Below are 25257 nucleotides of genomic sequence, written 5' to 3' on the forward strand. Positions count from 1 at the left end.
TCAAAGGTTATGCTATTAGTCAGAAATGTAAACAGCTCAGAGGTACAGTAAGACATTTAGGCTAAAAGGATAACACAAATAAGTCCTGGGGACTTCATGGTGGTTTCCATTGTGGTCCTATGTATTCAATTCCTCAACAGAGCATAGAATATTGTCACATTAATACATGTCATCAACAAACACAAACAACTATATTTACAAAGGCACTGTCCCTCTCTGAGTATCTTAAATACCAATCCCATTGATATTTGCTTAACCCTGTCTTCTACCCTGAGCCATCTCAAACTAGCAAAGTTTAAAGAATTATAACACAAAAAGGCCCAGGGGCTTGTTTTCATTGTGGTCCTTAAGATGCTTAATAAAGACCTCAGTATAAGACAGCTGTCCCTCATTTTATGCAGCAGATTCATAAAATGGATATACACATGTCTATTGCACTACTTTCCTTACTCATCGGCTGAATCAAAATAACTTTTGTCAATTCAGTTTTTGTATTTCTTCCATGTGTATTACTCAGTGGTGTAACATAGTGACAGCGGGCCCCAGTGCAGGCTTTTTAGCATGCCCCCTTGCTGTCTCTTGGCAACTGAATTTCCCCCACAGGATCAACACAGGTCTATCTATATTTTTTTTAAAGATGGCAAATGAAGATAATTTGATTAATATTTTCTGGAAAATACATCTCTCAAATCCAAGAGACATCTCAGTGGACCAGTTGTTATCTCTTCATTCTTGAGACAACTTCTGCGCATGATTATCTGCCAGGACGTTCTGCTGGAATTTGAAAAGAGACAAAAAGAAAAAGCATGGCGGACCATCTTAGACAATATTCAGGACATGCAACACTTACAGTAACATTCAAACTGAAAATAAGGGAAGATCTTTAAAAAAAAAGATGGGATAAATTGTTAATGTGTAAATTCAAAAAAGGAGAGACGTGAAGCAATGGAAAAGAAAAGGTTAAATATGCACCCCCATAAAGGTTATAAATAAGTATTATAATTTTTTGTTGTTTAAAAGTCTATGGTTATAATTGTATGTCTTTTTCTGTTTGTTTTCGTATTGTGATTTCATGTAATCATGTCAATGTAAACCTTCAATTAAGACAAAGAATATATATATATATATCTTTTTTAAAAGCATGTCACACGTTCTGTGTGACATGCTTCCAACAGACGGAACTAAAAGAAGGATTTGAAATCGTTGGCTCTTACCCAGATCTTCGAAAAGCCACGGCTCATGCTTTTGCAGAGCATCGTAGAATTCTGACATCGCTTTTGTTCCTTTTAGACATATAACGTCAAGCAGTGTTCTGATTTGAGCTTGCTTGGTCTTTTCTCCCCTGATTTCGCTATACGTCTCATTTGTGAAAATGCCTTTAACACGAAGGTAATCCGCTATATGCAGGACCTCTGTGACGCGTTGAATTAGGTCACAGGTGTGATTCTTCACAAAGGTAGCTTTCATTTCTGTCAAAGAAAAGTTAGACGATTATGCATTTGAATTCTGCCCTCAGAAGAATAAGATGCACTGAACTTGTTAAAGTTTAATGTATTAAATGTATTAACATTTGTATTATGATTGAGAAGAAAAAGGACATCAAACATGAATTAGCTAATTGTCCTTGATGATTCTCTAGTTGTAGCTTTGATTTCAGGGTCAAATACACAGGTCAGAGACATAATGACATAATGTTCTTACCTGGTGTCTGGGTAATCTGAGGTTCTTCCACACCTGAAGCACCTGAGAGAAAAACATATCTGTGTATTATATATTTATTCATTTGATGATATGATTGTTTCATGTATAGCATGTAACACACATAGGGAAGTGCTCCCTCTCACTAGCAACTGTGTGATTAGTAGCCCTGAACTGTCCAGAACCCCACTGTACTTATGAGGTGGGATCCCATGCAGCTACTGTCATTTTGGAGGGATGAGCGATCAATACCTTAACAGACAAATATCCGTTTTATAAAACAAATACGTGTTTGTAATAACATACGACCAAATGGTGCCGCTCGTAATAGTTTATTAGCTGGCAATGTTTCACCTCAACAGGGTCTGGTTTGAAACACTGCTTATTGGAAACTCTAATCCAGTATGGACATTTACGATGGTTGGATGTGCACACAGCTATTATATACTGTGCTCCCTCCGTCCCCATTTCCTGTCAGCCTACTGTCCTGTCAATAATAAAGGCATAAAATGTCACGGTCCGCTCCTCGGGCCGTGTACTGTGCCCTTATTATTTGGACCTTATATGGTGTTGAACTCTTAAGGGCTGTTCTGTAGGCCTGTGTAGGCCATTGTTCATGATGTTCTGTATGTATTCTTGCATTGTTGTAACTCTGTTGCCATTTGCCTTGGTTCTCCTTGTACTTTTATTGTGTAGATATGTTCCTAGTTTTCCTGTCTCCTGTCTAGTTGTTGCTACCTGTCTTGTCTCACCTCCCTTTGATTAGTTTGTTCTCCACCTGTGTCCTGTTAGTCTTCCAGCCAATCCCTGTGTTGATTGTCTTTGAGTTCACCTGTGTCCAGTTAGTCCTGTGTCTATTTAAGTCCTCTGTTTGCTTCAGTTCCGTGTTGGTTCGTTGATTTTAGTTGCGTGAGATTATGCTAGTCTTTGTCTCCTGACTTATTGTTGCCTAGTGTTATTTTCCCCCTAGCTTTCCCAGTCTAGTTTTCCCATACTCCTGTTATGTCTGATTACCCGGTGACTGACTTTGCCTGTACCTGACGTTGATTGCTGCCTACTCACTTTGTCTGGTGTTAATAAACACTTTAATTCGAGCTGCATTGCCTCTGCCTCTCATCTCGCACTTGGGTCCTACACCTCCCTGCCTCGCACCGTGACATAAAAGACACCCAAAAAATAAAATATATTTAAAAAAAAAGTAGGCTACCAATAAAATGGAATACGAATGAATAATTATTAGCAGCTATCAAGAAAGCGCACATATAAAGGTATGTTTTTAAAAGAGGCCTTTGGTAGACAAGGTACTGCAGCAACACATTCTCACTGCCAACTCGTCAAATAAGGCAGCTTGGTTACATCCCCCGGGCCGGCGTCACTTGTTGAAGCCACCAATACCCTCTCTGCACCAGCATTGCCCCAATCCTATACCCACTTCTATAGAAATTCCACAGTGTCATAACTTCGACACCTGTACAATATAGTTATATTGAGTCAAATGAGGCTGTCACCAAAAATGAGGATGTGGCCAGGACGTTGGTGGTGATAAAAGGTGAACTGGAGCCTGCATAGGAATGAGTATACCAGGCTGAGCCCACATTTGGCAATGAGGAGGGGAGAAGGCCCATGAGGAGACAGCGTTTAGCCTGTTAGTGATATGCAAACAGGTCAAATCTGAAACCATAGTTGATAAAGAGACATCTAGGAAACCACACTGTAGTGGAAAACATTTATAGAACATTATTTGGACATGGTCTGGTCACGTGGACACGCGGCTACGAGAGCTGTGAGACAAAGCTATTCTCCCTCCACAGACAGATGACGTTGGGCATGGACTCAAGGTTACTGTGCAACTTCTACAGGTGCACCATAGAGAGTAACCTTGCATCACTGCCTGGTACAGAAGATGATAAAAACACAACTACAAGGCTCAACAGTAGGTGGCTAAAACAGCACATTACATCACCATAACTGAGCTGCCAGCCATGCTGGACCTCTACACCCAGAGTAGGAGGCCCAGAGGATCATCAAAGATCCTAGTCACCACAACAATGGTCTGTTCACTCTGCTACTGTCTGTCAACTCATACCAGTGCATCAGGTCTGGAATAGACAGGCTCAGAAACCGATTCTATCTGGTCAAAAATCTTCTGGACATGGTCTGGTCACGTGGACACGCGGCTACGAGAGCTGTGAGACAAAGCTATTCTCCCTCCACAGACAGATGACGTTGGGCATGGACTCAAGGTTACTGTGCAACTTCTACAGGTGCACCATAGAGAGTAACCTTGCATCACTGCCTGGTACAGAAGATGATAAAAACACAACTACAAGGCTCAACAGTAGGTGGCTAAAACAGCACATTACATCACCATAACTGAGCTGCCAGCCATGCTGGACCTCTACACCCAGAGTAGGAGGCCCAGAGGATCATCAAAGATCCTAGTCACCACAACAATGGTCTGTTCACTCTGCTACTGTCTGTCAACTCATACCAGTGCATCAGGTCTCGAATAGACAGGCTCAGAAACCGATTCTATCTGGTCAAAAATCTTCTGAACTGAAAACAGTGAATTGTAACAGGACTACATTTTACAGATACAGACTGTCAAGATTCCATTCACATTTTGTATTGCCTTTCCTAATATTTACTGCCTTGAACATTGATGTACTTACTGTATGTATGCTTGTAAATGAGCTGCCATGCCAATGATGCCAAACACATGCAAAACCAAGTAGCAACTACTAAACAAGGTGCCATTTTGCAAACGTTAAGAGGCCACTAATTTGTGATGACAATTGCAAGCAAAGGGTATGGAGTATAATAATAATGATAGTAATACAATTGTAAATAAAAATGTATCACACTTACTGCTTTTGCTCGAGCCCGGCTGAGACCAACCAAGTAGTTGTTGTTTGCTTGGCTTTTTCTCTGTGATACCCTCCACCAACTCATCTGACACGAGAACAAAAGATATGCATCACCATTCACAAATACACTGCAAAGTTACAAACATATAAAGAACAAATACACACATACAGCCATTCAAGTACTCAAATGAATGTGTACATACATTGTTGAATGTTTGTAGACCATGTAGTAACACCAGTACCACTCAATTCAAGGTCAAACATGAAGGGAGGTGGCTGCTCATAGGATGCTTCAAAGTATCCTTTGTTCACAATTGGTTCCAGGGTGAAAATCAAGTACTGCACAGACACATAACAATAATAAATAACTTGCATCACACATTCATAAATAATACATATATATTATACACCAATCACCACATTTACAAACAAACCATGGAGCTGCCATAATATGGTAAGCTCAATGAGCATCAAGACAAACACACCTCAGGGTGAATTGTCCCTCTGGGCTCACTTGTGAGACGGTACTTCCTCTCTACCAGTAGACAGAGGGTATTCTTATGAAGCCTTCTGTAACGCCCCTTCTGAACCTCCAACTCCTCCTCTATTTCCTGCCATGCAAGGTGGACAAGTTGATGACAAAATGAGAGAAGGAGGGAAACAACTTAGTTTGGCAAGTTATCAATATTGAAGACCATGTTAAATTATTTGTCAAAATACATTGCAATACAATACAAAACACAATGTGTTTCAACTAGACATTATTCATACCACAGTAATTCTTTTGCAAAACATTGATCACTATGACCAGTAAAACTCAAATCAAAATAATTTAAGCCTGTAGTCATCGTTCTTTATGTTTTATTCTTCTTGATTTCTGCATATGTTTGGTCTGGATGTAGTGTTGATCTAGTCAATAAAGACGTTGATTGTTAGTTCAACTAGATGACCACCAAAGATTTAAAAAAAAGTTAAACTGACTCTGTGTAGACAGACAATAGAGGTCCAAGTACTGTGGCTTCACTGAATATAATCAGGAGCTTTTTTCTTACAATTAAGATGTTTCAGGGGAGCTCTTTTGCACTCCATTGAAAGAGCTCATGTAAAAAAAACTATTGTTGTGATAATGTTTCACATGATAATTATTGCACAAAACTCCCTTATTTTGAACCCAGTGTCACACTGGAAGCACACATGCAATCTTTCTGTCTCCATCTTGGTGGCCTCCTCACTTTAATATGTGATGATCTGCAGTTGAGGGCGAGGTAGATGCGAAAAGTGTGACTGTCGATACTACTCCACAGATCCTCGTAGACGAGCACTGCTCCATGGTGTTCCACCTGCTGTGTGTTCCGGACATTGGAATCGTCAGGTGACAGGGAGGACACCTGCCACTTTAGATGACTACCAGAGGACTTGACTCTATCAATGATGGCACGCTTGCCAGTAACGTGTAGGACACCAAATACCCTCTCATTTTCGGGGCCTGGGTGAAGGCAATGGAAAGGAAGGATGGTTTCGTGACAGTTTTAGAGAGACAACAAGACAAACTGCATGGCAGAAATAAATAAATAGTGTAACAGAAATTTGTTCAGCTAGTTTTAGGATTCTGTTGTTTCACAGAGCCAGCATATACAGTATTCTCACCAGCCATGCGCAGGGAGTGGGGGAGCTGGATGGACTTGAGGGCAGATGCTTCCTTGTCAACTGCGTGCACGTTGAATATGGGGCCAGAATAGCGGACCAAAACTGGCACCGTTGTCTCAAATATCAAGCCTGTGAACGGACACTCATATGTCCCCTCGTCTTCCAGCTGAGCCCTGAAGCATGTACAAATAGACACATGAGCCAAAATCAAAGTCTTAATAAGAATAGTATTAAACCAGATGGGCAGATGATGTCAAACTGATATCCAGACTCACTTGAAGCGTCCTCTGGACAATTTCTCAGGAGTTATCCTCTTATTGCTGTTGCTCTACCAAGCAAACACACACAGGAGATAATTTAGGATCACTAACAGCCATAAATATGTATATCAAGAAGAATATCTGCATTTGCACAAACTGACCTGCTGAACGTGTTTAGTTTTCTTCATCTCTGTAGGAAGACATTAAAGAGAAAATATTCAGTCATGTGTAATCCTTCATTTTGTGAACACCAAGACTCTGCCCTATTTAGTCAATCTATGGCGCACTGCGCAGAATGCAAGGTACAAACTACATTGGGTTGTGTCCACAGCAATTGCCAGGAGGGTACGGATTCGCGACATTCTTACTTGATGACAAGTTGGCTATTTGAACAGATACATAAATACAATTTTGGCAGGCTGGTACTTAAGGAAATAAATGCATCTCTTTTCATCTCCCTTTCTCTTGCTCAACTCACCACTGGTCTGTGTAGCGGCAACGTTTTTGTCGTTTTTTTTATTATCAATAGGATCTATGAAGAATCAAGTGCTTCAATATGTGTTTATCTGCCGTTTGAGCAAAAAAAGATTTACGTGTCTTGTGGTAGGCTACAATATTGCAAATTGGCTGCATGGCAACGGACACTTGCCATATACTGTATATGAATAATATGGCCCAGTTAATTATTTATTTTTTCACTGCCAATGCGGAGTCCCTCAGAAATGTCATCTACCATGTTGAACAAGAGTGTTATTGTGTTGAATTCGGATGGATTTGGATTGAAACGTCTTTCTCCTGTAGCCTAATATCTCCTCATGTTCAGGACAAGAGCCATCTGTTAACTTCACATATCAACTTAATAATGATATGCATGCTCTCAGTTAGGTTGTTTTTAAAACCACTTGCAACAATGATGGATGGCTACTACTATGTACTTCATGAGCCCCTAAGATGGCGACCTGTTAATGTGTTAAGCGTTTAATGAGCATAAATAGCAAGGACATGTTTGCACTCTGCATTTAGAGCAGCTTTTTGCTGGTCTAAATGCAGAGCGCAAACTCTGAGCATAAGGTCTTAAAAGAACATTTTAAGACCAAGCTAGCTTAACAACAGGGGCACATGTGCCGGTCGGAAAATAGCAATACACCATTTTGCGCCAGGCGGAAGATAGGGTCCTCAGAGTTCAGTGTACAATGGATTAAGGAAAATGTATTTAGTTTACCTTCCTCTTCACTTTCTATCTCGATCATCTTCATCCAGTCTTCTGTAGAGAGTAAAGACAGTGGACTGTTAGAGGATCAGAGGCAGCTTGCAGGCTTACAGTGTAAAAGATGAATATGATCCATGTCTCTCACCAGAATTCTCATCATCCTCCTCTTCCTCCTCTTCCTCTGATGAACTATTTATATACTGAGAATGAGGAGGAGAAATCAGAAAACAGATTCTAAGAAAAGAACATTCAGAATGCTACAGCATTTTGAATGACTTAATTACTTTATCTATGAACCCAGTTCAATTGTAAATGACATATATATATATATATATATATATATATAATTTAAGATATGAAGATCTTGCATAGAGCCTGTTTTCAGAGCACAACAGCTCACTTCAGGGGAAATGTCATTATTTTCAAATCAATATTGGGAAATCACTTAAGATGTCCATTGTCCAAGGACAGATATCTGATTGGTATTTTGTGGATGGAGGGTGCAGTAGGTGCCAAGCACCCATGACCATCAAATGACATTAATTCAATTAACAATTTAGGCATTTAGCAGACACTCTTTATCCAGAGTGACTTACAGTAAGCAAGGAAAACACATAGGTACATCAAATGCATAGTGCCTCAGTAATCTAGGATCATAGGTAAACCAAGAACCTAGCATCAGTCTATACAGTATACTATCAAAAATGAAATAATGAAATATTCTCTTCATTCAATAAACATAAATTGGTGTTCTTACAATGCTCATGTATGACAGTGGTTCCCAAACTGTGGGCCGTGAGGGTATTGAAGTGGGCCTCCAAATAATTGGCAAAACACTAAGATTTTTATGATAATATAACATTAATATGAAAAAGTGACAGCAATAAATAAGAACGTATACTACGTTAGTTCTATTAATCCAATGTGGAACACAATCGATTGATTGATCATAAAAATAAACATGCTCTGAAAATGCACACGGCCCACCCATGTTACCCATCTGGGCCCTGATCCAGGAAAGGTTGAAAACCACTGATATATGATGGATACATTAAATGACTAAAGATACAATCAGTGTTCTTACAACATCTTCATCACTCACATCTTGATATGCCTGGGAAGGAACTTCACTCATGGTGCGATATCCTGAAGAGGACGCTATTGGTCCAGAATATTCCTTCAGCCAATGAGAGACCTTGGCAGGTGACCAGCGGTATAAACTTCCTGCTTCAGATGGTGTTTCATAACTCACTGCAACAGAAGACAACAGACAGCAAGACATTTACAATGTCATTACATGATAATAAAAGAATACATGGAAGAACAGCAGCTGTTCACTATTACTATCATTATAAATAACAATATTGATGATGATAAATTAATATTACAGTAGATACTGCTCAATTAAGTGTTAAATAGCTCTATATGCCATGCCGATAGTAACCATTGCTATAGAGTGTTTGTTCAGTAACAGGGGTCTACCGGTCACTCTTGATCTTTTAGTAAACAGAAAATAGGGATATGCATATTTAGAGAATCGATCCCTACATTAACATATCGATGTCAAGGATGTCAAGTGTCCTAAATTGTATAGTTTTTCTTATGAAACGGAATGTATATCTAATGCTAACATGTCATGTTAATGTAGAAGTATCGGATCAGAACTTCTCCTTTTGCCCTCCCTCCGTTCCTCAAAAACACACACCCACGCACGGCCACTATGTCACATACAGTCAGTCACATGAGGTCAGAGACGGAGCATGCAGGTATGGCACAGAGAGAAAGAGAAGTATTGAGTTATTTCACTCCAACAAAACAAATTGGGCAGCACGTCTGTAAACACCAAATTGATGTTGTTTTAGCTATTATCAAACAAAAACGAAAAGAGAAGTCTGATCATTGGCACTTTACTTACAGTGGTGTTATTACTCCTTTATATGTACACAGGAAGACTTTTAAAAGTATCTGTATCAGTATTGGTATGCGGATAATAGCCTTTTACTTACTTGCTAAATCTTTTACTTGAATAAAGAAATGTTACATTTAGAAATGTCACTGTTTGAACGATCACATTTAGGTCGATCACTGTTGCAGATCAATTATATTGATACTCACTACTTGGAGGTAAAAAGCTGTTATCTCTCCTGGTTGGTAAAAAGCTGTTATCTCTCCTGGTTGGTTCTTCTGGCTCCGTCCCTGCAAACTTCAACATCCTCTCCATCAGTTCCTGCTCTCTCTTCTTCCATTCTTCTTCTGTTAATGTTTTCTGTCCTTTGAGTCTTTCCAACAGTGTCTTCGGTCTTGAAGGTTTAAAGTGTCCTCTGTTCAACATTACCATGTCTTCTATTTTCACCAACAGCTCTGTTATTTCTGAAATGTCCCACTCGTTACCATGATTAACATGATACCTGTAGCCGCATTTCTCCAGGAGCCACATCAGAGGTTCTCCTTCAGACTCTATGTACTCCTCAACACGTCTCTCTCCCAGCCACCATCCCTCTGTGAACAGAACCAGAGTGTGTCTCCAGACTCTGTCCCCCAGCAGCTCCATGTGTTCCTCCACTGATCTCCTGTCAGCTTCAGAGAAACTAGACCTGACATCAACAGTCACCAGGACAGCATGGGGTCCAGGAGAACACAGAGTCACACCGTGTAGAAGGACGTCTTTGATCTTCTGTGATGGAGGTGTAGTCGACCAGTCTGGACAGTTCACCACACTCACAGTTCTGTCAGTAACTCTTCTTCTTCTCTGTTGTCTGACACATTCTGTCAGTTTAGTCTGGCTTTTAAACCCCTGGAATATGAGGTTTATGTTAGTCATAATATTGAAAACCTTCATTAGTGGGTTTGATCACTTGAGAGAGCCCGGTTATGTGTCATTATGCTTTATTCAGACTATTCAGACAGAATTTTTATTTTAGGCTATGACACAGTTAGTGTCCTCTGCTGTGGTCATTCTCAACCGGAACATAATAAAATACCCATGACCACTGCTGCTGGGAATGTTTTTTTTCTTGTTTAAGGCACGGCTCTGCAGAAGGTTAGCCATCTACTGTCTGTCTGTCTGTCTGTCTGTCTGTCTGTCTGTCTGTCTGTCCAGAGCTAATATCACAAACCTCTTGTTTCCCATACTGTGTTTATGGTCTGTTAATATATGGTATAAACCTAAATTACGAATGTATTGCCGCATAAAGAGTAGCTACATTGTAGAACCAATATGTGAAGTATAATTTAAACAAAAGACAACAATCCCTATGTGCACAGTAGGGATGTCCGATTTTATCGGCCTCCCGATATTATCGGCCGATATTAGCATAAAAATTGAATTTTTTTTTTTTTTTTTTTGCTTTATAAATAAGTTACAGGATTTCTTACTGTATATGGTGTGTGTGATATGAAATTTGAGCTTACCCTAATCACAATAATCCCCGCATATATCGGTATCGGTTGATATCGGTATCGGTAATTAAGAGTTGGACAATATCGGTATATCGGTTATCGGTAAAAAAGCCAATATCGGACAACCCTAGTGCACAGTTATATTCACGAACATTACCATTAGCCAAGATTCATTTTTGATCTCTACTGTTTACTTTGCGGTCATTCATTATAAAATCAACTTAATCTATTTAGTACTCACCTTGTAAGTCTCTTGCAGTATGACATCTCCAGCTCTGCTCCTCTGGTCCTGCTCACCACCAACCAACATCACCCTCACATCTGGTAGACTCTGATGTTCTCCTGACAGACAGAAACTCTAGTTCATTTCTACAGATCTGTAGAATTAATGTTGTCAATACAGTAACAGCGAGAGCAGAGTATTTTCTAATGTAAACTATGTCTGGTGATGCCTGAAAGAATAAGATTGCGGATACAAGTGGCCGAAATTAGTTTTCTCAGGAGGGTGGCTGGCGTCTCCCTTATAGGATTAGATAGGGTGAGAAGTTCAGTCACCCGGCCGGGAGAGACTCGGAGTAGTCTTCACTACTTAAGTTAAGGTGGTTCAGGCATCTAGTACAGATGCTTCCTGGGCGTCTCCCTAGGGAGATTCTCTGGGCACGTTCCATTGGGATGAGAGACCCCGGGGCAAACCAAGAACCGAATGTGGGTACTGTCAAACCGCTGTCTCTTTCTGTTTTAGCCCTGTATGCATGTCATAAAAACTTGGCGTAACATTTTATCGTCTGGTCAGTTCTAGTTGAGTAATGTATGTAAACCTGCCGCAAATGTGCCATATCGTTTGCAATGTATTTTATAATGTGCACAAGTGATGTGGAAGTTGAACAAGTAGTTCAAGTGACTGTGAGAAATGCAAATACTTATGAGCAGCTCTAACTTCCTCTAATCTAAGTGATGTATTATTGTTAATATTATTTGTAGTAGAAGTTATTTACCAGTTTGATAAGAGACAGACAGACAGACAGACAGACAGACAGACAGACAGACAGATATATTTATAAACATCACCTCCAAACACAGCTTTCAGAGCAGATCTTTGTCTGTGTGTCTTGGTCATGAATGTGTGGACATGTTCCTCTATGTTCCTCTTCCTCTCTGAGATCTTCTCATCTCCATCATCTTCATAGTGTCCACCTGTGTTTCCTGACACAATCTCCTCTATCTTCTCCAGAAGCTGTGTGACCTGAGTGTCATTTCTCTTCTGATTGTTGAAGACATGATACCTGTTCCCACATTTGTCAACAAGCCAGCGGAGGTCTTCCCCTTCAGCCTCAATGTGCTGGTCAATGCTTCTGTCTCCCAGACAGTCTCCATGGGTGAACAGTATACTAGTGTGACTCCACACTCTCTGTGACAGAAGTGTCATGTGTTCCTCTACTGCTACTCTCTCTGCTTTGGTGAATGCTCTATGAAGAGGAACCGTCAGAAGAACAGCATGTGGTCCAGGAGGACAGAGAGAGACACTGTTCTGGATCTCCAGTTTGTCCATCTCTGAGGTGTCCTGTAGTGGACTGTTGTAGAGCCAGCCTGGTGAGTCCACCACTGTCACATGTCTCCCTGCTACTTCACCATGTCTCACCACACACTGCACTGACCTCTGACTTGTCTGACTAACTTTACAACAACTTCCTGTCAGAATGGTGTTTCCTGCTGAACTCTTCCCAGAGCGACTACTCCCCAACAACACAATCCTGAGGTAAGCCATGATACTTACCTAAGGATGCATATGACTGACAAATGGTTGAATTAATTGGACAATAAGAAAATGGTTGGAACAGTGATGCTTGATTTCAGTGCAGCGTTTGATGTCATTGATGATGAACTGCTAAGATCCAAACTGAAGGCACATGGTTTTTTATCCTCGGCTCTCTCTTGGATGGATAGTTATCTGTCTGGGAGGAAGCAAAGAGGGTTTTTTAATGGAAGTCTATCTGAAAGTAAGGATGTTACATCTGGAGTCCCTCAGGGTAGTTGTTTAGGCCCACTTTTATTTAAAATTTGTACTAATGATATGCCTTATATTTTGGATCAAGCAAATATGGTGATGTATGCGGATGATTCGACCATGTTTAGCGCTGCAACAACGAGCAATATACTAAATCAAGTATTGTTGAATGAATTACAATTAGTGTCAAATTGGGTAAAAGAAAACAAATTGATCTTGAATGTGTCCGAGACAAAGTGCATTGTCTTGGGCACTAGAAATATGTTGGCTAAGGACTCCCGAATGAGTCTATCTATGGCGTAGGGCTGTCAAACAAATATTCAATATTATTCGAATATTATTAGAATATTGGGAAAATATGTATATTCGAATATGAAATTGTGATTTAATGTTTTTTTGACAGGGATGAATACAAAAAACAATGTATGAAGTTATAAAAACAAACTAAATACATGTTTTATTGGATCCGAGCACTCGATGCATTGTTTTTTGTACTGTTTGTCATTTTTTTAATTTATATATATATTTTCATAATAACAATAATAATATTCAAATATATTTGAATATCTGCGGAATATTTCGGAGGAAAGCTGACAGCCCTACTATGGCGGGGACCCCAATACAGCAAGTTAATAAAATAAAGTTACTTGTGTGTGTGTGTGTGTGTGTGTGTGTGTGTGTGTGTGTGTGTGTGTGTGTGTGTGTGTGTGTGTGTGTGTGTGTGTGTGTGTGTGTGTGTGTGTGAGTTTGCACGACTGCGCACGCACACGCACACACACACACACACACACACACACACACACACACACACACACACACACACAGTCGTGAGTGTCGTCTCACTCGTCTGCCGTGTGAAAATAGCCGATCTACAAGCTCACAACCTCTGAGCTTGTAGATCGGCTTTTTCCTAATATGTTTTATAATATTATAAACTGCTGTGTGGACTATTAGTACATTTTAGATCGACATAGTCGTAGTACACATATCTTACTTTGTTTTCATAGACCTGGTTGCTTGTTTCTCTCGCAAAATACCTGGCACCCTTTGAGATCTGCAGGTTTTGACGTCACTACTTCAGTGGTTCTCAACCTGTGGATCGGGACCACAACGGAGCTCACAGGTCCAGTTAAAATATGATTATTTTGGGGGTTCACAGCCTGAAAAGGTTGAGAACCACTGCATAGATTATCGAATCAGGTCTATTTAGTTGCAAATGTTAGAGACATCTCACTGTGTGAGAGAGAGACAGAGGAGGAAGAAGAAGAGAGGGCTAGCTTGTAGATCTGCTATTTTAACAATATTTTCAAAATATTTATCTGTGGAACCGAGTCAAACAAAATGGGGGTCCCCGGTTCAAATATGATTCTTTTGGGGGGTCACAGCCTGAAAAGGTTGAGAACCACTGCATAGATTATCGAATCAGGTCTATTTGGTTGCAGACAGACAGACAGACAGACAGACAGACAGACAGACAGACAGACAGACAGATGGGAGGAAGAGAGGAAGAAGAAGAAGATAGATTTGCTATTTTCACAATATTTATCTGTAACCAGTCAAACAAAATGGGGGTCCCCAGTTCTAATATGATTATTTTGGGGGTCACGCCCTGGCATCCCTTATTTTCATTTATTTATTTTCACAAATTGTCATAAATGGCATAAAAGAAAAAAAAATGATCTACAAGCTCAGTAAAAGCTTGTAGATCTGCTATTTGTTGCTATGAATACAGGTGTGGCTTGAGATTTTGACTTGCCCATTGGTGTGGCTTGGGCACAAAAGGTTTGAAAACCACTGCAGTATAGAATATTGGACTGGAAAATAAGTGTTCTCATGAAGCTCTCGATGACTAATTTATTGATGCTGCACTTTGAACTTTGAATTATTATTATTATTTGATTTTTGTTTGAAATTAGCTGAAATAAGCTTGCACTTTGGAGTGAAACACTCAGGACTGATGTCAATGAAGGCGCAAAATAAATGTCAAACACTTTTGAAATCATTTTTATGCCTCTAACATTTCACTAAAATGCTCATAAGTCAGATCCTAAAGAAAAGGTCAGTTTTTGGTGAAAACAAGCTGTATTCAACTACCTCTAGCTAAAAAAAAAGATGAAAGAAGAGATTCTAATCTTTGTTTTGAGATATTCCATGTGTTCATAGTCATAGCACAAAATATTCTGTGGGTCCTCAAAGATGAGTCAGAATGGTCAAAATTCCTGGCGCTGACAGCAGCCTGTTCTAGAAAGCCCTTTGGCAGGGAATGTGTTAATATCTAATGATCAAATGGGTGACGGGTCTAAAAATAATTGAATTGGTGCTGGTTTCATCTGTTTTATAGAACTCACCTCTGATGGAAGCTGATGTTCCACTGGACATCCTGTCTACAGCATGTCTTTGAACTGTAAAACGGTCATAGATAGATAGATATTTTGTATTATTGTAAGGCCGGGTTATATATCAATATTATATCAACATCGTGATGAGGTAAGTTACCGTAAAGGTTATTTAAGCGACTTTCAAAACAAAATGTTATAAGCTGTTCAAACGTAACAATAAAAACAAAGCAACAGAAAAACAAATTAACAACAAATTAAAACAAGAAAGTGTTAAAAGATACGATAAAACAAAACATGAAAGAAAAGACAGTATTGCAAGGTTTGTACAATCTGATGAGACTACAGTGCAGTATCGTACAGAAATATTAGGATATGGCATAACTGATAAGGACGACCTCACCCTTTTTAACCTATCTTCATATTATTGGTCCTCACTATGCTATAACATGTTACCATTTTCGTCTATTGTCTGTGTCTCAGAAGAGAGCTGTGGACATTTCAGAAACCCGCCTACCAGTGACATCATCGATAGGGAATCCAAGCTAATAGAAACGGCAGGCTTTCTATTTCTTGGAAAGTTAGCATGCTATAATGGAAGCCATTGTTCTCGCGTTAATAAAAAACATTTTTTTGCTAATCTTGTTTGAAAGAAGAAAAACCTGCCATGTCACTGGTAAGCGGATTTGTGAAGTGTCCACAGCCCTCCTATGAGCCACAGACCAGGTTGAAGAAATGGTAACATTTTATCATGAGCAGTAGTGAGGATCGATTATAATGGGTGAAGTCGTCCTTTAACACATTGACTGCCAAGGGGTTTTCTAGAACAGGCTCTCCCACTGCCAAGGTTTTTGACCATTCTGACTCATTTTTGAGGGCCCACAGAACATTTTGTACTAGGACTATGAAAACATAGAATATCTCAAAAGAAAGCTTAGAATCTCTTCTTTCATCTGAAAAAAGTGAGTTGATACCATGCTCCGTTTTTTAGCTAGAGGAGTTTGAATACAGCTTGGTTTTCACCAAAAAGAGGCCTTTTTCTTCAGAAGCTGAGATATGAGCATTTTAGTAAATGACACACATTTAGAGGCATAAAAATGATTTCAAAAGTTGTTTGACATTTATTTTGCGCCTTCATTGACATCAGTCATGTAAAGAATACTTGTTTATAAAAAGAAATTAAAAAAAAATGCTTTTGATTGTACATTTATCACCGTTTCCAAAGTGCAAGCTTATTTCAGCTCATTTCAAATAACATTTTTCACTGTATTTTCTTTTCTAAATATTTTTTTCCCAAATAACAATAAATAATAATTCAAAGTTCAAAGTGCAACATCAATACATTCATCGAGAGCTTCCTTTTCCAAACTTTTTGCCCACACAAGTCAAAATCTCAAGCCACACCTGTATTCATAGCAACAAATAGCAGATCTACAAGCTTGCCCTCTCTTCTTCTTCCTCTCCTCTCTCTCTTTCTCTCTGTCTCTCTGTCTGTCTGTCTGTCTGTCTCTCAACCTTTTCAGGCTATGACCCCCCAAAATAATCATATTTGAACTGGGGACCTCATTTTGTTTGACTGGTTCCACAGATAAATATTGTGAAAATAGCAGATCTACAAGCTAGCCCTCTCTTCTTCTTCCTCTCTTTCTCTGTCTGTCTGTCTGTCTGTCTGTATTGTGTGATCTGTCTATGTATTTATGTTATGTTTTGTGATTTTTTTTGTATCCTGATCGCTGCTTGGTACAAAATGTGTGCGTCTGTGTGGAGCGTGTGCGCGCACACACACAAACCGCTTGTGTTTGTGTGTGTGCGTAACTTTTTCTCTTTGATTCAAACAACAACGTTGTTTCCACTTTGTTTCTCTTTGTTTCAAACAACAACGCGATCGGCGACTACAGCGATCGGCAACTACACGCACGCACGCACGCACACACACACACACACACACACACACACACACACACACACACACACACACACACACACACACACACACACACACACACACACACACACCTGCCCTGGGACGGTGGACGTCAAGCCTCGGGAGAGAGAGAGGACAGGAGAGAGAGAGAGAGAGAGGAGAGGAGAGAGAGAGAGGAGAGGAGGTGAAACCAGGGACCCCCGGGGGGGTCCCCGTTTTTCAGTTCCAAAAAATAATAATAATAATATTTTTTTCCCATATATATATATATATATATATATATTTATTTATGTTTTACTTTTTCCACACAGAACCAGGAGATAACATGCATACAAACTGGCTCAATAGCGCCCAGCGCAACAGTCTTCTCCCGGGTGGTTGAAGCCAGAAGGCACCAAGCGAGCTGAGACAGAGCGCAAACGTCGAGGCACAGACGGCTGTGTTGTTGACGGACAACGGATGATGAGAAACAAAAATACAACGGATGCACGCTTATGAGAAACAAAAATAAATATTCACTACTACGACTACTTTCGTATTTGACATTTTTCAATTTCTCTAAATATTATAAACTTTCACATATCGCGTATGAAAAGGCTACTATGGGCTACAGTGAAGTCGGACCGAATGACTGAAACGTTTTTTCTTTTTTTACTCTTGGTGTGGGGATTATGTTATGAAAGAAGAGAAATTGCAACTGCTATAGTCCATGGGAAACCATAAACCTACATCTAAATGAGTTGCCATATTTACATATTAACATTGAAACTCCGCAAGATATTCCTCTACACTTATTTAGTGAGAACATTGCTCCTCCTGCTGCTGAGAGCATCTCAGCACTAGCATTACTCCTGCCTGCCCCTGCCGCCAGCCCCGCCCCTCGCCCCCTTCTGGCTTCAACCACCCGGGAGAAGACTGTTCGCGTGCCAAACATGACAATGCGGTATTGCAGGTGAAAGTGCTTTATAAGCCAGAGAGGAGTTAGTTGGAATGAGTATATCTAAGGCTTGATTTAGGCTCAAACCTTTTGAAAAACGTTTGAGGGACATAAACAATATATTAAATATTATTTTATTTTTTTAAAGTCATGGTGTAGTCCCTTTAACATTTTGTGCAAAGCCATTTATTCCTGAAATAGTGAACGAAGCGCCAGGATGAGCAAACTTACATTTATTAATTAAATCCTGACATGTCCCTCTTTTTGCTCGTAAAGTCCCCAGACCCCCACCCCCCGCAGCAGTCCCGCACAGCACTGCTGCTTTGCCACTGTATATAACAGAGTATGTCTGACTCTGAATTACATCATTCATGTAGGGTGGCCATACGTCCTCTTTTACCCGGACATGTCCTCTTTTAGAGGTCTGTCCGGCCTCTGGGGGGGTTTTATAAAATCCTTCAAATGTCTGGGGTTTTGAGAGTTTGGGTGATATCCCCCCCACTTCTGGGACGAAGAAAAAAGACTCAGACGAGCCGGAGGCCGCCGGATTAGACCCGGGGCGAGGGTGTTTTAGGACGATGGTTCTTCCATTTCAGAGAGGTGCGCGAGTAGCGCAATGGAGACCCGCCAATGTTTCCTTTTTGCTTGATATTGTTTGATGGCAAAATACATCGAGCGTACACTTCATGTACACTCGCTCAATGCGGAAGCAGAGAGTCTCCTCGCCGCCTCCACTCGACTCCACTCGCCTCCTCCAAGAAGCAAATGAACAATTGGAACCTGACTACTTCCGGTTAGAAGTCAGAGTGCAGAGATTTTCGGTATTGGAATTTGGCTATATGGTCTTCCCTTGCAGTCTCAGCTCAGTCCAATGTTGCCGCTGCCTTTGCTGTTGTGCCCAGTGGCATCATTACGGGGGGGCTTCGGTGGCTATAGCCACCAATGTAATCTAAAGCTACCAATAAAAAAATAAAATAAAAATTAATTATATATCTATAACCCTAACCTAACCCTACCCCTAACCCTAAAACCGAAATAAAGTAACAAAAAACTAGAAAAAAAAGTACCCAAATCCGCCCAAAACCTGATGCACGCGCTGCGCACGCATGCATGTGTCCGTTGCCTGGGGGGCTAAGCCCCCAACCTAGTAGAGACCTAGCAATGCCTCTGGTTGTGCCCATAGGAGGCGACCTCGGGCATTAGTCAGTGGACACACACACACAGACACACGGACAGACAGGGGCGAATACATAGTCTCGGCCACACCTTCGCCTGGCGGAGACAATTATCGGTGTCTGACACTTTGGTGACTGAGACAACAGACATGGCAAGGTCATGGGATCACTCAAATGGTTAGCATTCATTATCCGGGCAGTGGGCACCATGAATGTGCTCAGAAAGTTTAAAGCCACACATGGGCAACATACGGCAACAGTCGGACCAAATCAATCCTGGGCCGCCAAGTCCTTAAAAAAAATCAAAAATTACACCCCAAAGAATCAACATTCTAAAAGGCTGCCATATGTTAATAGTTTTGAGACAAATTAATTTAACTCGACTCCAATAGGAATTGATATACCATTTGAGTACATACCTGCATTCCTCCATCCGTATGTACTCAAATGTTTTATGTTTATAATGTAAAAGTGAAACAGTCTGCCTGGAGTACATATTTATAAAAGCGAAGAAAAGGCCGCACACTCATAGCCATGATGCAGGATCATTTATTAAATGAATACCTACGTTTTGACCTGGAAAGGTCTTTTTCGGACAATCCCTGAGGAAGACCTTTCCAGGTCGTCGTGGCTATGAGTGTGCAGCCTTTCACTTTTAGACGTATTTATCAAGGTCAGCAGCACCTCATCAATACTGGTGTTCGCCCTTCTCCTGTTTGTTTGAGTCCATATTTATAACGTAATCCAATGTGTTTTATTAGTGACCTTTGGAGTGGTGAATATCAGATAAGATAAGATACTGTAACTGTATAACTTTATAGGCTCATTTAAAAGTTGATACGGCATTGACGTGGATTTTTATCTTAATCTTTTCATTGTAACCTTGTATAGAATACACCAGAGTGATACAGTACAGTACAGCTGTAAAAAAAAAAAAAAAGAAAAGAAAAAAAAGATCAACATTTTGTTACAGAAAATTGTTGTTGTGAAAGCAAGGACCTTATTTCAAAGTAATCTGGCATGTCTACCAAATTCATGCTGTTTAAACATAATTCAGCACCAAGTTTCAATTCAATTGTACAATGTGTGGCCCTTCACTCAATTTATCAAAGTCAGTATGGCCCTCTGGAAATAAATACTGGCCACGCCTGTTCAAAGCCAATCCATCCATTTAACTTCATCTCTTGTCTATAAGTGGACATGTTGGCCTATGGACTGCCAGAAAAAACTGCAATAGGCAATACCAACAATCCTGTACAGTCTATAGCAGGAATCTTCAACAGGGGGTCCGGGACCCCTAGGGGGTCCTCAGAGTTACTACAGGGGGGCTGCCAAATCTTTGTGTGATAGGATTCTTTTTTTCATTAACCACTTGAACCCTATAGCATCCCTATTCTGAGGGGAACTTTAGCCGAAAATAGCAGATCTACAAGCTCACAACGCCTCGCACTGCGAGAGGTTGTGAGCTTGTAGATCGGCTATTTTCAGCAAAGATGGGTGTTGTCAAACAGGTTTATGAAATATATGGAAAAAAAATTTAATCTGCAACACAGTTTTTGTACAATATGTAGCGGGGGACTATGGGTCCCTGCTTCATCTCTCTCTCAGATAAGGGGGTCCTTGGCCTGAAAAACATTGAAGAACCCTGGTCTATAGACTATACTATAGATGTACCCCTTATTGCAGCTTTTGCACACACACTGTGCTGTGTGTGTGTGTGTGTGTGTGTGTGTGTGTGTGTGTGTGTGTGTGTGTGTGTGTGTGTGTGTGTGTGTGTGTGTGTGTGTGTGTGTGTGTGTTAGACCCCTTAACAGACGACGTCACACTGATAAGAACCAGTATGCGCACGCAGGCCGGCACCAAATTAAAGGGTGGGCGTGTTTACACCAAGCTGAGTGGGCGTGTTTACACCAAGCTGTGATTGGTTATACAGTTATAGTACAGTATCTTATCTTATCTGATATTCACCACTCCAAAGGTCACTAATAAAACACATTGGGTTACGATATAAATATGGACTCAAAAAAACAGGAGAAGGGTGCACACCAGTATTGATGAGGTGCTGCTGACCTTGATAAATACGTCTAAAAGTGAAGAAAAGGCTGCACACTCATAGCCATGATGCAGGATAATTTAATAAATGCATACCAATGTTTTGACCTGGAAAGGTCTTCTTCAGGGATTGTGCGAAGAAGACCTTTCCAGGTCAAAACGTTGGTATTCATTTAATAAATGATCCTGCATCGTGGCTATTATAATTATTATTATTATTATTTATTATGTAATTATAATAATAATACAATTTATAATACAATATAAAATATAATATAATTATGGTAGCATGCTGCAAACTGGAATAATGGCTGTTTAAAGCCCAGCCAATGGGCAGACAGAGGGGGCGGGGCTTAAGTAATCACAGTTCGTCCCTATTGGTGGTTTAAGTCCATGTACAAAATTTGTACTCCGTTAGCCTCGCGTAGCCAGACAATATCACACGACATACTGCGTGGATATTAGTCTGGTCCCTATCAACGGTAGATTTTCTTCCAAGGGGCGGTTACAAAAAGATCCAAACGGACTCTATTGGTTAGACCTAAACCAATCAGAGCAGTGCTTCCTTGAACGAACCAATCAGAGCAGTGCTTCCTTGTACGTCATTGCTCCAAATAAGGTGATAACCCCGCCCACATTTGGATACTGGGCCCTGGTTGGTTCCGCACAACTGCGGAGGGAGAGAATTTAAATCTCTATGGAGGGGGGCCAGACATAATCTGCCGAGGGCTAAAGTGCATGCAATTTTGCAAAGGCAGATTCGTCTGGAACCAGGCTAGTACTCCGTGGCATGCTGCGAACTGGAGTTATAGCTGTTTAAATGCCGTGCTCATACGCCGTGCTCATACGGACGTCAAGTGTGTGTGTGTGCGTGCGTGTGTTCGTGTGTGCGCATGTGTGCAGTATTGGCTTGTGTGTGTGTGTGTGTGTGTGTGTGTGTGTGTGTGTGTGTGTGTGTGTGTGTGTGTGTGTGTGTGTGTGTGTGAACTGGAGTTATAGCTGTTTAAATGCCGTGCTCATACGCCGTGCTCATACGGACATAACATACGGACGGACGGACGGGTGTGTGTGTGTGTGTGTGTGTGTGTGTGTGTGTGTGTGTTCAAACATACGGACGGACATAACATACGGACGGACGGACGGACGGACGGACGGCAGGGGCGGACTGGCCATTTGGCGTACCGGGCAAATGCCCGGTGGGCCGATGGGCCAGTGGGCCACTGGGCGGTTCGGACCAAAATGCCAGGGCTGAATTTTGGTCCCAGTCCGGGCCTGACAGACGTACAGACAGAGTCAAATGTAGAGCGGTTGGCACCGCTAAAAAGTGTTTCAGCAAATCTACCTGGTAACAATTCTCCGGAACGGTGGGTCGCCCAGGGACAGTGGAGGGCGTGTTGGATCCGGGTCGGCAAGGCGCACGCGGTGGTCACTCCCCGGGACAACTGCGGCCGAAACACAGAGGTATAAGAGAAAATAATATAAAATAATATAATATAATATAATTTAATACAATATAATATAATATAATATAATAATAATGATGATTATTTATTATTGTTATGTATTATTATTATTATTATTATTATTATTATTATTATTGTTAATATTGTTATTATTATAGTGTATTATGTAATTATGTAATTATAATTATAACACAATTTATAATATATATATGAAATATAATATAAAATAATAATTATAATTATTCATGTTATTTATTATTATTCATTATTATTATTACCCTTATTATTATTATTATTATAATACGATTTATAATAATATAATATAAAATATAATAAGTGTTTCACCAAATCTACCTAGTAACAATTCTGCCCAATGACAGCTTGGTCTAAACACGCCCACTTGTGATGGCACTTGTTGTTTTATAGTTAATTCTTGTGTTATCATTATCACTATTATTATCTTGTTGTAACATATTGTATTCAGTCAATCAAAGGGAGAGAAAGGGGAGACTGGGAGAGAGTATGAAGTTCATCAAGAATCAAGTTCATTGTTTATAGTCTATACTGGTTGCAAGCGTCATACTGCGCAAGCGCCAAACCCATTCTGTCAGGTCTCGCTAGGGCGCGCAGCACTAGCCAACACACAAGAGGGGGTTGGGGTGTGCTGAAACCAGCGCACCCCGAAACAACAGGTTGAGAATTGATTGTATGAAACAATCACATGTGCATCCAGTCTCAATGTTGGTAAACAAATAATTGGTCTATATGTAGCCTCCTTAGCTCAAGATTATAGTAGATGTATTTAATCGATTTTGACATGTTTATATCTACGAGTCTTAGCGACCACGACCACCCACCCAGTTTGCCCTGGAATGTCACCAGTAAAGCCATTATTTCTCCAAACATGTACAAATGCAAACTATATGGTTCTTACCCGCTTGCGCCAAATGTTAACTAGGTATCCGGAGTGTTTGTGCATCGTATGAGTACATATTTTGCAATGAAAAGGTGTTTTAATTTCGTCTGTGGCCAATTCTGTCGGAAGTTTCCAATGGGCAGTAGTAACGGGGCGCATTCGGTGAAAGCCAGAATTACACTCAATGTGAACAGGAAGTAAACGAGGAGGGGAAATGGCGTTCGGCCACAGACGGGATTAAAACACTTCTTTATTGAAAGTATGGACTAATACATTGCAAAAATACTTCGGACACCTGGTTTACATTTGGGGCAAGCGGGTAAGCATATTATATTTTGCATTTGTACATTTTTTGAGAAATACAGGTTTAACTGGTGACATTTCAAGGTAAACTGGGAGGGGGGTGGAGCTAAGACTCTCGTAGATACGAAAGTGAAAGTCAGACTTGATAAAATACATCTACGATAGTCTTGATCTAAAGCTAGTTTATATGTTATTATGCTAATAGCCAAACTTAATAGGGGTTTTATGGGGTTATAGGTGGCACTTTGAGCCAAGCACGCCTTCCACTTTAGTTAGAAAAAATATTAAAATCGAAACTAGTTATACACCCATTGCCCAATACCCATTACCCTTTTTCCTACATTATGGATTTATATATTATTACAACGAAGGAAAAAACGTACCTTACATTAATTTTTATTGTCTGTCCGACCGTCCTTCTGCTTGCTCTGTTGTCTCACTCTCAAAGTGGATTTCTGGACATTAACTGTTCTGCTGTTAACTCAAAATGGTTATACCGTGTTAACCTCACGTGACCAATAAGGTGTTGGCAGTTGCCAGAGTTTGTCAGAGAAACAAGCAGACAGGTCTACAAAAACAAACCCAAAAGAAGCATCACAAATTTTAGTCAATGGGCCAGAGGAGATGTCAGTATACCGAAAGGTGGCAAAGGTTATATCATTTTTGAGAAGATATGTCTGTAGATAATATTTTGTTATGATAACCCTTCCTGAATCACAGATAATTTGGTGTTATCAGTTGCTAAAGTTACCCTCCCCCATAGAAAATTTGCCTTTTAGACTCAGGTGCATATCTTGGTATTGGCTCATGTTCAGGACATATTTCAAAGTTTTATATTATAGTGTTTGGTATCATGTTTAAGGGTTCGACACGTTGAGCTCTCATGCAAGACCTTTTGTGAATATGATAAGTACTAACAGACTGTACTTGTCTGTAGGCTACTACTGTGCAGTAGTCACTGGACCTCTTCAAACTTTGAATAGCACACATTTTCCCACCATTTTCGCTTAAATCATATATTTATATGTATTTATTTACCCATATCATATCATTCTGAGGTGGTGA

The 25257-nt window shown here is 40.3% G+C and overlaps 1 protein-coding gene across 1 annotated transcript; it reads right to left on the minus strand.

The window, feature by feature from the left end:
- On the minus strand, window positions 1-24678 carry LOC311060735 (uncharacterized protein). Its single transcript, XM_084079040.1, has 19 exons — window positions 24581-24678; window positions 22853-22952; window positions 15435-15488; window positions 12150-13033; window positions 11323-11423; window positions 9798-10476; window positions 8785-8933; window positions 7828-7882; window positions 7695-7736; window positions 6634-6662; window positions 6488-6540; window positions 6213-6385; window positions 5798-6051; window positions 5051-5176; window positions 4769-4904; window positions 4567-4650; window positions 1702-1743; window positions 1215-1469; window positions 1-774 (listed from the first exon to the last, which is right to left on the minus strand). The coding sequence occupies exons 4-19, from the start codon at window positions 12844-12846 to the stop codon at window positions 755-757; spliced, it is 2895 nt and encodes a 964-aa protein (XP_083935166.1). The 5' UTR covers window positions 12847-13033; window positions 15435-15488; window positions 22853-22952; window positions 24581-24678; the 3' UTR covers window positions 1-754.
- Between the last annotated feature and the right edge of the window lie 579 nt (window positions 24679-25257).

This window comes from Gymnoscopelus microlampas, assembly GCF_963454915.1.
Source record: "Gymnoscopelus microlampas genome assembly, chromosome: 14".
NCBI classification, from domain to species: domain Eukaryota; kingdom Metazoa; phylum Chordata; class Actinopteri; order Myctophiformes; family Myctophidae; genus Gymnoscopelus; species Gymnoscopelus microlampas.